The 17,899-nt window shown below is 36.5% G+C and overlaps 1 protein-coding gene across 1 annotated transcript in view; it reads right to left on the bottom strand.

The window, feature by feature from the left end:
- Window positions 1-17,899, bottom strand: part of POLN (DNA polymerase nu) — a 103,984-nt gene that overhangs the window by 58,983 nt on the left and 27,102 nt on the right. Inside the window, exons 13-16 of the mRNA XM_019473678.1 lie at window positions 16,276-16,332; window positions 15,454-15,507; window positions 15,147-15,212; window positions 1,281-1,338 (exon numbers count right to left, since the gene is read on the bottom strand). Coding sequence (XP_019329223.1) covers window positions 1,281-1,338; window positions 15,147-15,212; window positions 15,454-15,507; window positions 16,276-16,332 — 235 coding nt within the window. The remainder of the gene's footprint in view (window positions 1-1,280; window positions 1,339-15,146; window positions 15,213-15,453; window positions 15,508-16,275; window positions 16,333-17,899) is intronic.

Genomic DNA, 17,899 nt, shown 5'->3' with positions numbered 1-17,899 from the left:
ATCACAAAGCAATAACGTACATTGACAAGGCATTAGAAACTCAGTGCATCCTGGGAATACCACTTGTCTTGGTGTAGAAAGGGCTGGTGGTTTGAAATACAAAAGAATTAATCTGATCAGCATAAAAGTGGAAAAAATAAGTGTGTCTTGATTCAGGAATGAAAAAAACTTACTAATACATTTTTGAGAAGCACAGATTATAAGATCATTAACAAAACTGATTGGACTGTTTCCAGAAAGGCCGATGTGCCACTGTTATGCACGACAGCTCAGGTTTACACAGCCACTGCTCACACATTTTTTTATAACAACTTTTAAAAAATACTTATAAAAATTAATCAGGTAGATAAAACTGCTGTAAAAGTTTTACATTGTCTTCAACAGACTCCTGTTTTATGATCTGTATTATTTCAAACGCAGGGAGTGAATAGCTGTGAAAAGGCAACCCTGCCCTTACTTGAGAACCAAGTGCAACAAATGAGCAGCATTTCCCAGCTATGGCTGTAGGCGTTCAAGAAGGAGAGTTTATGTTGGCAAATCTCTCTTCTATTTGAGTCTACTATTGTGGGTTTCCTCTCTTTATCACTTGGGTCATGCTTTTCTAGACTTTACTTTGATTCTCTCCAAATCATCTGCCTTAAATCCACTTCGGTTATCAAAAACAACACATCTGACTAACTACTGGCGTTTAGTTGTGAGTTTGATTAAAATGACCTAGCCTTAACATCTCCTTGGGAAAAGCCTTATAAGCTGAATGCACACAAAATCATCCCTAGGATATTTGATGGAGTTAAGATGCATATTTTCATCTGGAAAAAGGAACAGTGAGATAGTCGAGGGAAACAAAAAAAAAAAAAAAAATCTAAAAGTTTGTGACTATTTAGATCAGTGCTGAAACAGCAATCTTTTTGCAGGAACAACTAGCAAAAAGTAATTGGTTTAAATGATCACGTATAACTAAGCATCAATAATTTATTCTATTCTTTAATATTAGAGCTATTGGTCTGCTTTAAAATACAATATAAATCAATAAAATAATTAGATAAAATTGCCTTTTTATGTTAATAAAAAACAGTTTACCTTTTATGTACCGTTTCTTTGTAATTCTAACTGGATGTTTAGAGATAAAAGTAATTGGTTTAAATGATCACGTATAACTAAGCATCAATAATTTATTCTATTCTTTAATATTAGAGCTATTGGTCTGCTTTAAAATACAATATAAATCAATAAAATAATTAGATAAAATTGCCTTTTTATGTTAATAAAAAACAGTTTACCTTTTATGTACCGTTTCTTTGTAATTCTAACTGGATGTTTAGAGATACCTTGAATGTTCTACAAATAAGAAAATAAATGCTTAGTAAGTTAAAGTTTATGAAAACACGTTTATGAACAGTTTAAGCAGCATAAAAACATTAGTGATACTAATGCCAACAAGTTTTTCCCATATAATAATAAGATTAACCACTTTGCCTTTCAAAGGAATCTTCACGCTTCTGTAACTATAGATACTTTTGAATATTTGCTCTTCCTTGAAAATTGAAAGCTTGTAAGAACAATTTCTCACTGGCAGCCTTTCCAAATCCTAATCTCTGGATGCACCACAGAACATAATTAGTAACCCAATAAAAATAATTATCATCTTATTTTAACCTGTATGTTTTAGATATGGTGCATTACTTTCAAGAAAAGAATACACGTGAACCCTGCCTTAAGCTAAGGGAACCAATTCTTCTTCAGCCTATAGAAATTTTTCTAATATCTATTCCCACTTTTTTGAAATGCATGATAAAATAAAGAAGCTCCTCTTTATTAACTACAGCACATCAGTCAAGGTTAAAAGTGAGAACTAATTTTATCAACAAACATGCAAGAGTAGGAATAACAGAAGATTTTTCTTTAAAGATTTGGGTTCATACACCTCCAGTAAAGTGTGAAAGATGACACACGATAGCTTCATTCTGTTATTTTATGTCATTATGCCTATTCATCTAGAAAGGTAACACATGACAAGAGGTAATGGGTATCAAGCTCAATTTTTGTAATTCCACACAATTAGTTTGCAAGTGGTTCAGAAATTAGATGAACATACTAATATTATGTAATACTGTGAATTCAGGAGATGGGAATAGTGCTATATAATTTCCAAATCAGAATGATCATTTTCTATGTAATTTTGAACTCAAAATTGTTATTTTAAACTTAAGAGGGATGTAATCAGACTGCAAAAGCTATTGAAATTTGAAGCAGAAGCAAAAGAACAAAACCCCCAAAACAGAACAGTATCATTTCTTAGTATCACCCTTAAAGATCTACAATTAAATGTATTAAAGTTGAACACCCACCACAGAGAGATAGGAAACCACTACGTAATATACATAATATTTTCACAGCATGGGTAAACTACAAACACTGCTCTCAATCCATCAATACGAAGTTTGACCCAGAAGAAACACTTGCCATCTTTAATATTTTATTCTCCAGTTTCTAGAAACATTTAAAAATACAGTTGTGGCAATGCTTATTGTAATGCTATTAACCACATTTTGAAATAAGTGGTTATTTAATCTGTGCACAAAACTAACATTTCTATTGATAACTGTTGACTTCTGTCGATAACAAGTTGGGGAGGATCAGTGCTTGTTCGTATGAATAATAAGCAGTTTAAGTGGCCATGGAAGCTAGACTCCTCAGAAGTTTAGAAAATTAAGTCCTTTATTATGTACCTGGACATGAATGTGGGAGCCTAATTTTACACATTTAAAAAACAAAATCACAACATTCTAATTCTGACTTGAATCATTTTAATGGTAGATATCATGCATGGACTTTTCATTGGGCTCTATACTGGTTTTGACATGTACTTAATAAGACAACCTCCAGCACAGGTTAAAGAGTTGTTTATAGTTACTCTCACTGATTATTGTTCCTTAACTCATTAGCTTCAAAATCCTGAACAAAGTGAAATAAATAAAAATTTATTTCAAAAATCTATCTACAATGGTAAAAATACATCACCATATTGCTGTCTTGTTTTCACTGACAGCATATGCAGAAACTCTGCTTTTAATGCAATTTTAGAAGCTTTACTAATAATTCTGAAAAACTAGTAATTGCAAGTGCAAAATGTACTTTCACTTGTAAATTAGTTAATAACTCATAATTTGAATAAATCTTTAGAAAATAACTCAAGAAACATGAAAGTGGTAATACTCATCTTTAAGCTATTGGAATAGCTTATTAGATTCCTCTCATCTAGTTTTAGACATCTTTAGGCTAGTCGTTGGTCTAAACTGTCTAGAATCCCTCTATAGTCAGTAGACAAAGACAGGCATCTCCAGTGGGTAGTTCAGTCTATCTATATATGACACATACTTACAACAATTTGACCTAAGATTCCCCTGGAGATGATGTTTTCTAAGATTTAGATTATCAGATTTGATGAGATAAATTTGTTTTAGATATTTAAAAGGTGGAGAAATAAGGAGTTAATCTCAGAAAAGTCTTCCAAATAGAAAGCTTTCCTTTGTCACCTAATTTTCAACTCAAGCAGTTTTATTGTATCAAAAGTGGAAGATTGATGTGGCTTTGGTAAATGACTATAACCACCTTGGACTACATAATACAGCCTGTATTTTTGCTTTTATGTATTTATTTCAAGTATATTTCTGCAAAACCTTCACAGATCCAATCTGAGATGCGACTGTTATCCCTTATTGTTAGAAAAGGGCATCCACATCTTGTTAGAAGTTATAGAGAAACAAAATTGCTCTTTCTGAGCAATTATGCTCCAACAGAGGAGAAGGAATATACTTGAAACAGTGTGATGGAAAAGCTGGTTGTGAAAGTTAACTATTAATACTTCTCTTCATTGTTTCTGAGTGAGGGGGGAAAAAAAAAATCAAGCTATTCTAGTGGATGATTAACAAGAAAATTCTAGCATTGGTTAAAAAAAATTTAAAAAACATATAAAAACAACACCATAATCCAAAATTCATTTCCAGAGGTTCCAATGGATAGAAGGATAGATGAAGCCAAGGTCCCAGTTTCAATTATGTTTGAAAGGCTGTGATAATCAGGGGAGGTTCCTGAGTGCTGGAAGAAAGCAAGTGTCTCTCCTTTCTTCCAGGAGGGCAAGAAGGAGTATGCAGAAAACTACAGGCCAATCACCCTCTCCTCAATTCCTGGGAAGGTGATGGAGCAAATAATCCTGGACAACATTTGCAAACATGCTAAAGTCAAGATGATGACCTGGGGTAGTCAGCATGGATTTACATAGGGGAAATCGTGCTTAACCAACGATAGCCTTCTGCGATGAAGTGACTAGCTCAGTGGATGAAGGGAGAGCAGCAGATGTTGTTTACCTTGACTTTAGCAAGGCTTTCAAAACAATCTCTCATAAAAGCCTCATAGACAAGCTGATGAAGTACAAGCTAGATAAGTCGACAGTGAGGTGGACTGAAAACTGGCTGAACTGCCAGGTTCAAAGGGTTTTGATGAGTGGCACAAAGACCAGCTGGAAGCCAGGCGCTAGTGGAGTACCCCAGTGGCCCATACTGCTCAACACCTCCATTAATGACCTGGATAACAGGACTGAGTGCAACCTCAGCAAGATGGCAGACAATCCAAAACTGGGAGGAGTGGTTGATACACCAGATGGCTGCTCTGCCATTCAGAGGGACCTCAAAAGTCTGGAGAAATGGGCTATCAGGATCTGAGAGTTCAGTCTGGAAGGCAGCTTTACAGAAAAGGACCTGTGGATCCTGGTGAAAAACAAGTTGAACATGAACCAGCAATGAGCCTTTGTACCTAGGAAGGCCAACAGCATCCTGGGCTGCATCAGGAAGAGCATCACCAGCAGGTCAAGAGAGGTGATCCTTCCCCTCTGCTCAGAATGCCTGATGGGAGGGTGTAAAGAAGATTGGCACCAGTGAGAAGAATCTGGCTCAATGACAGGGCAAGAGGCAGCGGTCACAAACAATTACAGGAAATTCCATTTGAACATAAGAAAAAACTTTTCAACTGTGACAGTGGTCAAACACTGGAACAGGTTGCACAGAGAGGTTGTGAAGCCTTCATCCTTGGATATATTCAAACCCCGACTAGACATGGTCCCAAGAAATCTGCTCTAGTGGACCCTGCTTTGAGCAGGGGGGCTGGACTATGAGCACTGTGGACACAGAGAATCTTGTGATTCTATGATTCTTCTTTTATAACATTACTGTAATTGATTAAACTATGTATCCCAGTGCCAACCCATTGCCTTCTCTCTACTTCACATGATTTCTGACTGATAGAATTGAAGCCTTCTATAGTATGAGGCAGTGGAAAGCCATAGAAAGACTCTGGTTTCATTGCCAAGCAATTTTTTTTAAAAGATAAATATATCATATATATTAGTAAACTTGTAGCATAACATTAAAATTCCAAGATTAAAGACAGAAACAAGTATTTTGCAGAAATTGTAGTCAGTCGGTGCATCATGTCTTAAAATGCAAGCTCTGAAAAAAGAATTGTATTGTCTTGATTATGGAAAATACATGAAAAAATGTACATCCAAGCTTCATAAATAGTTTTGGTAAACCTGCAACACAATTAATAAGTACTACTTGATTGTATAAATGGAAATTTCCATTTTTTATGGTTTTCATAGAACCATAGAATCATTTAGGTTGGAAAAGACCTTTAGGAGCAGCGAGTCCAACGTTTAACGTAGCCCTGCCAAGGCCACCACTAAACCATGTCCCTAGCACCACCTTGTCAGAGAACAGAAGGATTGATCATAACAGGGCTTTTAAATGCTAAACCATTCCTTTTACCATGGCTTACACTTACCTTGAAGAAAAACTGTTAACAACTGATGGCTACAAATAACGTTTATAAAAGTAAATTATATCCCAGTAATAAACTTACATCTAATATGTACTCCTGGATGACAGCATGCAGATTAATAGCTACGAGCATGTAGAAGAAGATTGTGGCAATGTCTTTTGGACCATAGTCATAAAAATGAAATTGCTCACTGTTGTCATCTAAAAAAAAAAGATACAAAACCAAAACCCCTGTATTTTTACATTCTTATGAAGGAGTACTCTGTGCAACTGAGAAAGGGCAGCAGTGACCATTGTTCTTGGAAGTTATGTTAAATTGACACAGGATACGAGTCATAAGTGTTACATTTTTTAAAATTACTTTTTATGCCCGATTAGATAATTCAGATCTTCTTTTCCTTCAATACAATGATATAGTTATAAGCCTAGAACGAACTATTGGCACCCCCAGGTCCTTTTCCGCTGGGCAGCTTTCCAGCCACTCTTCCCCAAGCCTGTAGTGCTGCATGGGGTTGTTGTGACCCAAGTGCAGGACCTGGCACTTGGCCTTGTTAAATCTCAGGTCATGACTGGTAGACAGCTTAAAAACCCCACACCCTTACAACTGTACCCTTTTCTTTTTCACCTTTTTGTTGGCAGTGAAACCCTCCCCCCCACCACCACCTACAAGCATTAAATCATTAAAGATTATATTTTGTAATATAGTTATCAAACTTAAAAGAAAAAAGCACTGAATCTGATCTCCACTAACGTCACTTTGGGTATGATAAACACAGACTGGCTGTCTTTTTCCTGGGTGTCCAGGTGTGATACCTTTCTTTGGCAGTGGACCTGCCACACAGGGACCTAGCCCTCCATCAGTGCATCACCTCTTTTACAATTTCAGTTACTTGACACATTTTCCCAGCATCTAGATGGTTGTTGGATCACTATTTTTTAGTTAAATTCTTCAGGAAACATCATGCTGGAAAAGCAGGGTGCATAGGCAAGGCAGAAAAAAAAATCTCACTAGGAACACCAGATTAAAACTGCACATGTTGAAAAACAGATTGCTGATTCCTCCTACCTTCATAATCTGATTTTTTTGCCACTATAATCCATCCTGACTGATGATCTTGATGCATTCCTTATGCTGGTGTTTTAGCACAGGTTAGAAGTCTGTTTTGGTTCTGAAAATACCTCTGTTAAAAGTTGTTCTACTTTTGTCTGTTGTTTCAAGTGAAGACAGTGTAGATTCTTGCTTACACTGTTAGCTTCTGCATACAGAGCCATTCAGAAACAATGACAGACTTCACTTTGGCAAGGAGAATCAGAGCTGATGGACTCTTGATGTCTCTGTTAGAGCCTCACAAACACAGCTTTCTCATAAAGCATTCAAGCCTTGCAAAAAGGGTGCCCTAATCCATAAGAAAAGTCATTGTATCAAAGAAGAATTGAATTATCAATAAAAACAAAACCTAGTCAAAATCCAACCAATAATATACAGTTCCCACTTTGATGAGTTTATTCTCAATCAGTTACACTTTCTGTTGAGCTTTCCATTTTTGGTATCCAAAATTCTACATCTACAGATGCAGACTATTCTACAGACATTTGATTCTGATTAAATCCTGCACTAATCTAAGGACTTACTTAAAAATAGGAACAGAGACAAAACTTACTACTGAGATAAGAGTATCCATTCATAAATGTATACAGTATGGATGTGTCACGAGGGAAGATCAAAAACAGCCAAGGAGTTAGACTGAGCAGTTATAAGGAAGCAGTTAGACCAGGTAAAGTTATAATTTATATATCCTTTGATGTAGCGACTAATCAACCTGCTGTTACAGTGATGCACAGTGCCAAACACTAGAGCAAAATAAAGACAGTAGAGGAATTAAATATTGTTTTACTGTGGCTACCAATGCCAGCAAACAGCAAAAACTAACTGCATTTCTTACAAGCAAGAATATTTACTGGGACTGTGATGTTGTCAGATTTAATTACTCTAATAGCTGTTGCTTCAGGAAATCAATTATTTCCTAATACTTGAGAAAAACACAGATTTTTCTCTTCTGTTTGAAAAAAGTTCAGAGCAATGAAATTCTAGTTTATCTCATGAAATGTAGCACTCTTTGAACAAGAACTCAGCCTTACACAATGAAACACAAAATAAGCTTTTAAATTCATGGCATCTGTTTGATGACTAGCATTGTATTACTTTTGGAGCAGAAGTAATACTTTGGTCTATAAGACCAGACTTCATTACAATGATAATAGATAGGTAGATGACAACTCCTTTGAGCTTTATATTCTACATCTCTATAGATTCTTTTTAATCTTGTAATGGATTTTTTTCCCTGTTTATTTGCTTCTTCAAAATTTTCTCACTCCTTTTCCTTCTTTTTAGTTGTCTTTTCTTGCTCTACGTGGGACTGCACCTATTGATAAATTGTGCTCTCATAGCTCAGTTAATCAATTTGAGAAGAAATGTAAGCACAGGTTCAGTGAGCTGCTTCCTTAACCGTCAACACTCTGCTTGCTCCTTTAAAGGCCAAAGCTGCTGAAGAAGTAGCAAGGAAAACTGCACACTGCCCAAAGTAGTATTCTTGCAATGCAGAACAACAAGACTTCGAGTCCTGAGGGCACTCACAACATCAAATTCACTCAATTTGTCTGGCACCTCCAAAGCTGGTGGCAACTCACTCATGAAAAATTACAGAGCAGAAATAATAATAAAAAAACCTTCATGATTTCCCTTTTGGAAAATTGCCATATTTAATTATTGTCCATAGCAGTATTTACTTATTATTGTAGAGGAATAAACACTTATTTTCTGTGACTTCTATATGAGACACAATTTCAAGACAGTCTGAAGATCTAATTTTTAAAATACAGCATGTAGCTCAATAAATAGAGGAAATATGAACAAGGTCACCATAGCAATAGCAGCCTGGTATGTATGTGTACATGCATTCCGAAGCAAATCTTGACTTGTCTGCAATTGCCACCTAGTGGCTAGTTAAAAACTGAAGACATCTTTTTCCTTGTCAAAAAAAAAACCCAACATATAGTCATACAGACTTCTGGTAAAGGATTTCTTAGGTTTTCGTACTAGTTACTGTTTTTCAGCAGTGAACAATCATTCAAAGGTAATGCACTCCCTTCTTGCCTTACCCAGCAGCACAGAATTATCAAGGTTTTAGATGTCAGTCAAGTGGAAGACTTAGAAGTAATTCATCACCTTCCCACAAGCTTAAGCAGCTTTCAAAGTGAATACAAGGGAAGAAGAAAAGGGCAACCAAAAATACTGACTTCTTACTTTAGACAGTTAGTCATAAGAATAGTATATTTGATTTCCTATGACTAATCCTTTTTCTGCCATATTCTTTGAAATTTAGACCTGGCAATGACCTTAGGTAATAGTGTTGTAGCAGCACATGAGAAAGGACTCGATAAGTGATTTTTAAAACAACAAAAAATATTTTATTTTAGTAACTTATTGATTTGACATGTTCTGTAACAAATTATTTTGTCAAATCATGGCTTGAGCCCAGATGCTTGGTTATATACTAACAGATTACTAACCTTTGCACAGCAAGCAAGGGAGTTTGTATATACGCAGCTCTACTCTTCTTTCAAAGAGACAAAGACTGCTTTTGTTTCCCATATGTAAACTGACTAAATTTATTTACTTATTTCATTTTGTTTTCCTGAAAAAAAATTATATTCAGAACACAAGCTCTGTTAAACTAATGTTCATTAATACGAGAGACTATAAAACTCTGGGATACACTCCAAGAAGGTATGATTTGGTTTTGGTGAAAAAACAGTGCTAAGGCATAGAGATAACAACCCTTTGAGTGGCAGCTGGAGCTAGTAAATACTGTACTAGTTGTATATTAGCTGTATATTATAGCTTTAGAGTAAACAGTGTCAAGGGAATATTGCCCAAAGGTACAAGTACTAGACCTTCAAACACATGAAAAGTGACAAGATTTCCAGACTGGAGGAATTTACGTTCTAAAGAAAAGATGTAACAGTTGTTTTATGAAAGGGTAAAATTTAGCATCTGAAACAAGATTGTTCCACATACTGAGGAATTTACTGAACATATGTTAGCAGGGAATTCCTCTTAAAAGGCTCATCTGAGTGATAGTTGTTTGTACTGACTAGAAAATATGACACTAAATTGCTTTGATGCAAAGGTCCAAGAAAACGCATAGACACTCTCATCTCTGTTAAGACAACCTACCATTATTATAGTGAAGCCCACATCAGAGCATACTTACCTAAAAAAGATTTTGTTAGCCTAGGTGACATTATAGAAGACTTTTGGCAAGATGTTTTACATAAATCTGTAATGTCTGACTTGTCTCTATCCCCAGTGCTTTCCAATAAACATATTTAAAAAAAATAGAAAACACACTAAAGATCAATGCAAATGTAAGACCCATACTGTCTGTCCATTTTAAGTCAACATTCATTTCAGTACGACAGTATATGAAAACAAGTTTACAAAAATCATATTCCTAATAGTGCAGTTTCAAAAGCAGCCAAGGCATTGGTTCATTTCTGAAAAAAGGAAAGAAGAAAGGAGAAGGTGGGGGGGGAAGGGAGAAGGTGGGGGGGGAAGGAGAAGGTGGGGAAGGAGAAGGGGGGGAAGGAGAAGGTGGGGGGGGAAGGAGAAGGGGGGGAAGGAGAAGGTGGGGAAGGAGAAGGGGGGGAAGGAGAAGGTGGGGAAGGAGAAGGGGGGGAAGGAGAAGGTGGGGGGGGAAGGAGAAGGGGGGGAAGGAGAAGGTGGGGAAGGAGAAGGGGGGGAAGGAGAAGGGGGGGTGGGGGAGGAAGGAAAGGAAAAGATGTGATCACATCCCTGCTCCCAGACTTGCTGTCTGGCTCCTTACGTTGCATCAGCTCTGCCAACGCCTCCTAAAAGCTGTGAAGGAAAGGGACACGGAAAAACAGGGCACTTCAAATTTGTACAGCAGCTCACCACTATTGAAACACCTTGTAGAACATCCTGTTTGTGCTGGAATCCAATTGTGACTACAGACTATACATTTTCAGAAAGAGTACTGGTAGTATCACAGATCAGCCTGTAGCCTTAATGAGGCCTGGGACAAAATGCCTGAAATTTCAGAGCTGTCACAATAGTTTTGATAGCACGATTCTGACAGTCCGCCTTGCTTGATGTGTGCATCTGGGTACGCCAAGGATGTAAAACCTATTGGGATAGCGTTATGAAAGGGAGACTAACAGGCAGCATCTCATCCACACTGTCCACAAATGATTCCAAAACTATTCCAAAATTACATTTGAGTTTTATCTCAGAAAGAATTAGTCCATTCACTCCAGAAGACAGCCCAGAAGGGAAGTAATACTGATACAGTGTGGATAATCAGAAAAACTGGTTTGCTAAGTTAATTGACAGAACAGACTCATTTTTGATGGCAATTGCTCAGAGGGGTCTCTACTTCAAGAAATTGTCTCTCCCATTAGAATGAAAACCACATGGGTAATTTATTATTCATATTCCAAACACTATTAGTAACACACCTTTTCTAATGAACAAGCATGCAATTCTCTATCATGCATTCACTATCAGAAAATATTACTTATATCTGTTGGAGAGACTGAGGTATATTCAATATTTCAGGTTTTGTATGGTCCCTCTTTGAGCACATTAACATTCAACATACCCTAATTAGTTTCTCTTTCAAATTACATTCCTGCTTTCCAAATTAAAGGCTAACATGCTTCTTTGATTGACAGGTTAAGTTATTTTATTTCTTTGCCTTTTTGGACAAGCTGGTAAAAGCATTTTTCCTGGGGAGAAACAGGAATGCTTTTATTTTTTTTTCACTTGGTCTGAGAAGGTAAAAAATTTTATTTATCTTCAGCATAACTTTTTGTTACTAGAAGGAAGGAAATGCCCCCTGAAGCCCACCACTTTATGCTTTTTAGTTTAATGATACAAACATCTTCTGAAGTATAGAAGTGTAAACTCATTAGTTGCATTTCAGTTCTCTCTGCTGCAGAAGCCTGGAGGAAAGAAACCTTGATACAGAATATCTGATTCTAGCAGTGAATTTTACATCTTAAACCAAATTATAACATCCAATTATATGCAATCTTTATATCTCGAGTTAGGATTTCTCTCTGTTCATTCTGAAAGAGGCTTGATCTTAATTGGCTTTATGCCTTTCCACCTCTGTCATGACTTATTTTTGCTTTAAAAGGTGAGAGGCTGGAAAGTGGCATTTCAAGGTAGGTTTCGAGAAGATAAACAAGTATTTATGAATGTAATAAATATATTTAATAGGAAAGTTATCTATGAGCAATATAATAAAGTAGTATCCTAATGTAGACAAGACTAATATTTATACAAAAATTAATTAAAAATAACATATTCAAATAATAAACCTAATTAACTTCCCCTAATAGTCATAAGCAATCCATCATAGAGTGGAAAAAAATAACTAGCCAATGGATATATTACAAAATATTTTGACTGAAGAATTTTAGTGTTTACATTTACTTTCAGGTTTCAGATACACAGGTTCTCATGGAGTAGCAAATATACAGTTACAATGCTATAGCGGGAGACTACAATATCAAGTGTGTCCCTGTTTAACGATGTACTATATTATTATATAACACTGTTATTTGTGAAAAATGCACTAATTATGCAGCACACACATTGTAAGAAGAAACCAAATGAGAAGAAATGTAGTGCATAGTTAAACTAAAATAGATGTATACATGGAAAGCCACTGAAGTAAAGTTCTACCAAGAAACCCCCTCCAAGTTGCTGCAACACAGAAGTCAAAAATTCACGTGAATAAGCTTATCTATAGGGAGAAACCCACATAAAGCCAAAAATATACATCATCCATACATCAGATGTGGATTTGTTTGAAAGAACATCACAGAAGAGTTTAGCTAAAAAAGAAATCCTGCTCTGTACCTAGTGTCTGGTCATTTCCCCTTAAACCCATGAGTAAATCCCTCCTGGACTCCATTTAATGCCTTAAAGGAAAGAGGACAGACAGATCCATTACCTTTACAAAACAAATGAAAGATAAAGAAACCTTTGTTTGGAATCCCATCTCCCACAACCACTGCAGCAAATGGGATGTTTTTTCTGTTTGAATTCTCACTTTATCTGATTTACACTTATATTTTTGCTTTAATCACTCCTTAAAGCATTTTAAAACACAGTTAAAAATAAACTACCTCAGCAAATATTCAGCTAAAATTTGACATAACATCATAGTAACTGCAAAAATACCTACATTATTTATGATTTCTGGCAAGAATCTTCCCAATCCTTTAACACTTAGTAAAGTGACTGGGCACTGCAGTATATCTTCTATATCAATAAATGATTCAGAAACAGATGGTATAAGTTCCATAAACATTTCACACAAAAAAAGCCATGCCAACATTTTTCCTTATAAGTAAAAGCCAGCCTTAGGCAACCCTGGATGCTAACTTTAGCAGCATTATTTTGGGGAAAAACAACCTTTAAGAAAAGTAGTTTTCATGTCATTTTTAGTATGATGAGCCAAAGGTCACCTTGTGTTGTATGTGGTTGTTCAAGACAGCTGTCTGTTCAGCTCTGACTTGTAAATGCCTGTGCACCACATCAGAACATTTAGCAAACTGTGACCTTCATGATCAATCTTTTCCATTCTATCCCATCACTTTCCCCCATGTGGGTGCATGAGAAGCGGGAGCAGCAGTAACACTCCTCCATTCCATTGTTAATTCAGAATCCTAGACACTTTTTCACTCAGCAAAAAGCACAAGCACTTCCTATAAGTTGTTTGATGACAAATTGTATGGAAATATGTACCATGAGTGTAGGAAGATATAAATGAAACCTGAACTGTGAAGATAGGTAAAAGAAGAGCTAAAGAAGTCACCAGTACTGTGAGGATGAGAACCTCCCAGGACAGGTTGCTGCTAGAACTCCAGAAGTCACCATACCAGTCAGGACTTGCAAGGAATCACATGAGTCCACCCATGCAAAGTGGTCACAGTATAACCGTTATGTCTAACGTCTCTGCTCCTAGAGCTGTGGAAGACCATGGCCATTGTCCCAAGATTGCAGAAAGCTTCTAACGCCATTTGCACCCATGAAGCTTAAGGCTAGTACCTGCACAGACAGATAAGCAGTACTCAAACCTGCACAGATAAGAACTGACAATACTTTTGGGCACAAGTTAAAAGGACAACGTCCTCATGGATTCCCTCTAGCCCTCATGAGCCAAATCCCACTTCTGCATCTATTCCCCCTCTCCCGCAGGGCCAGAGGTCAGGTCTTTGCTAAGAAAGGCCATGATTAAACCAAACAGAATATTTCCGCAGGTAGGTAGTCACTACTTTTCTACTGTTATTTCTCTGCCTATGCCTTGACTTGAGCCCCTGAAGCAGTCTGCAACCCTGTCTCCTCCCACACCAGGTCCTGCACACTCATCCACGCAGCTATGGGCTGCGACAGAATTGGAACGCAAAAGGCCTCACCAGTCCCTACAGTCAAAGGTAGGGATTAACGCTTCCTAAACTCCAAGTAAAATGGTGTAATAAAATGTATTCAAATATGCCCTTAAAAAGGCCACTTTGGAAAAAAACAAACAAACAAAAAAAAATAACAAAAAAACCCACTTTGGAAAAAAACAAACAAACAAAAAAACAATAACAAAAAAAAAAACCAGAAAAACCCCAAGCATTTAGCAGTCCAGAAAGTCAAATAAAACACATTCCATCCACAAGCATGTACATAGTGATCATTATAGCCAAAGACAAGAGAGGAAGCACAAAGAGCCCAAGTGTCACAACCATATAAGCATCTGGCAAGACTTCCAGAGCAACAGCATAGCCAGCTTAGCCCTTTGCTGCTATGAGGCCTGAAGCCAAATTCCAGAAGAAAAGAGCTTCCTTTTTTTCCATAATCCCCAGGGTACCTTCCAGGGCTCACCGATCCTTTACAAGGAGTGGTTCATGAACACCAGGAATTCATTACAAAGAAGTATTCGGTGGAAGTCTAGAGGGCGCATGCACGGCTCACAATTCTACTCCTCTACTTCAAGTAATAATATTAAATTCTGATCCACAGAAAACAGAAAATATTCATAAGAATAAATGTCCTAGAGTAAAACACCCATTTAATAAGCTTTTTCTGTCCATCATTTACATACAGTATGGCAACTACTAGACTTATATGAAAACGAATATTTCATGTGTTAAAAATACTACATATTTTATATAAATAATATTAATTTTTAATTCTAATTAAAACATAAATCTTCTAATAGGCTCACTTACTGGATGCTTGGCTGAAAGTCTGCCAGTCACAGTTCCTGTCTGATTCCATGTAGAGGAAATAAATCCCTGTAGTCAAGTAAAGTAAAAATCCCCAAAAAGAAAAGGATGAAGACGTACATCTAAATTTTATTTAATGTAAGTATCAGTAATAAAAACTCACTGCAATCAGGACTACAGAATCAAAAAGAAATACTTTATAATTTTCCATATATAAAAGTTCTTAAACTGTAAACACTGCAATCATTTCACATCCTTTTATGATTTATTTGAAATACCATATTTTACAGGCTACTTTTTATATTTCTACCTTTCTCATGCACGTTCGTAGTCCATCCACATAAGTTGATTTCATCTTATGAACCTAAATTTGGTAAAAGTTTAGATAAATGCTTATTTATAAAAGAGAATTTTCAAATTAAAGTTCTTAATTTCCAAATGCATATTAATTTGTTTTGTAGACTTTTTTTAAAAGACAGTTTTATCTTAGTAAATAATGGATGTGTACTCACTAATAGCTTGACCTATTAGCATAAGTTAGGTAAGTGCTCAGTTATACCCTAAAGCCAGGTCTTTGCAGATACTAGTAAATGAGCTACTGGAATTTACTCTTTTACATCTTATATCTCCAGGTCAATAAACTACACAGAAAAGCCACACACAAAAAAAACCCCACACTTTTTTTTTTTATCTTGGAAACTCATCCACTGAAAACCCAAACATTAAGTGTGAGAGCAGATTAACTAGGTCATTTTGGATTTTCAGGAAGCTCATCACCTAAAAAACCCCATAACTAGTTATCTCCTTTACTTTCTGCAGAGTATTTCTTCAGAACTCAAAAAATAAATGTTTTGCCCTAAGAGTGCGCTTTATTGCACTAGACAAATTTAAGTGTTTTCCAATTTTTTGCAACAGTTGTTTGCTAGATATAATCTAACATAGTGCAAAACAGAAGTATAAACATTAAATTTAAAAACTCTTAAGAATACCTATAACTTCAAGGTTTAAATGAATATTTGAATGAACTTACATTACAGCCAACTTTTTTTTTATTTATTTAGCTGTGAATATGTTCTCTTTCTTGCTAATTTTGCTTCAGTGCAACTACATTATGTGACAAATATCAGCTCACCTGACGGTATTCTAAAATTATCTTAGGCAAAGGATGAAGATCTTTCAACTTATTTAGCTGCAAAATAAAGAATGTGAATTACTGGTATACTTTTCTGTTAGGTTATATTATTTAAAAATCTTAACAGAATAAGTTTTGGAGGAAAAAATTTTCTCACCAAGCTGAATGGACAAAATACCGGCTAAATAACGTCCTTCAAGCAATCTCACCCTAGGCCCAAGGAAGCCTTCATTCTTTCCTGCCTTCAGCAGGAGGGCTGGAGATTACCCCTTCCCATTTCATTTCCCTTCCTGTCCCAGACAGGGACAAAAAGACATGCAGACATAAAAACTTTTCCACAACAACTTTGAAAACACTGGGGCATGGGGGGGAGGGAGCATTTACTTATGGTTCTTTGTTTATTTTTTTGTTCTCTCTTGCATTGATGCTGTCTAGCACATGATAAAAGTATACAGTATACAAAATAATACATATATACACACATACATATTTATACACACACACACACACAATCCAACAGGAGAATTTCTTCTGTTCGTCCCCCAATACAAGTTCCAGGAGACCTTCAAGAAAAACCAAAATTGTCAAATCCAAAAGCAATAAAAGCATATTTCTGACTACTTTGATTGTAAATGGCCATAAAATTTTGTTGAAATTATTAAAATAGAGATTGGATATTTATAGGTACAACAAAAATATCTGGAACTACAACAGTTCAGGGTGAAAAATAGATGCAACTGTACCAGAATGGAGATTTAAAAGCATAATTTTTTTTCTTGCTACCAGGGACAGACAACGTATTAAGATTAATTATCTAGTATTTATCTGTTGGAAGGTTTCAGCCTACCTTGCTTTAAATAACCAAGTCTCAGCAGTTGTTGGAAAGAGAGTACTGGACTAGATAAAAGCATTGCTTTGATTACTGCAACAAATCTTACGTTCCCACAAGAAGATGACATGCATTCTATTTCGCTGATCCCTCCCATCTCCCAAGGCTCTCTGTCACTCTCCAAGATTACATATTTGATCTATGAAACCTCCTTCTCCTTGAGTAGTGTGTGGTTTTTACGGTTATACTGTTGACATTACCTCAGAGATCATACCTGGTAGTTCAGACAGTTAGCCCAAAAGTTGAATTTCCTCTTTCACACATGAGAAACAAATACTACCTTTCTACCTTCCCCAGAGGTGTTCATTCTCAGCAATGAGTTGTATACTTTAATTTGACTCCCACGTAAACTAGAGCAATACAATTGCAGGACCAAACCAGAAACAGGTGCAGCTACACAGAGGCTTCTCCTCTTCTAAGAAGGAATACCATTACTATTATTATCTTAAGAAAATGATCTATTCATGATCTGGACAAAGGGATCGAGTGCACCCTCAGTAAGTTTGCAGATAACACCAAGTTGGGTGGGAGTGTTGATCTGCTTGAGGGTAGGAAGGCTCTGCAGAGGGACCTGGACAGGCTGGATCGATGGGCCGAGGCCAATTGCCTGAGGTTCAACAAGGCCAAGTGTTGGGTCCTGTACTTGGGTCACAACGACCCCATGCAACGCTACGGGCTTGGGGAAGAGTGGCTGGAAAGCTGCCCAGCGGAAAAGGACCTGGGGGTGCTGGTTGA

This window comes from Aptenodytes forsteri, unplaced genomic scaffold, assembly GCF_000699145.1.
Source record: "Aptenodytes forsteri isolate BGI_AS27 unplaced genomic scaffold, ASM69914v1 Scaffold88, whole genome shotgun sequence".
Taxonomy (NCBI): Eukaryota; Metazoa; Chordata; class Aves; order Sphenisciformes; family Spheniscidae; genus Aptenodytes; species Aptenodytes forsteri.
The sequence above is the reverse complement of the archived record's forward strand: the minus strand, read 5'-3'. Positions and strand labels throughout refer to the sequence as shown.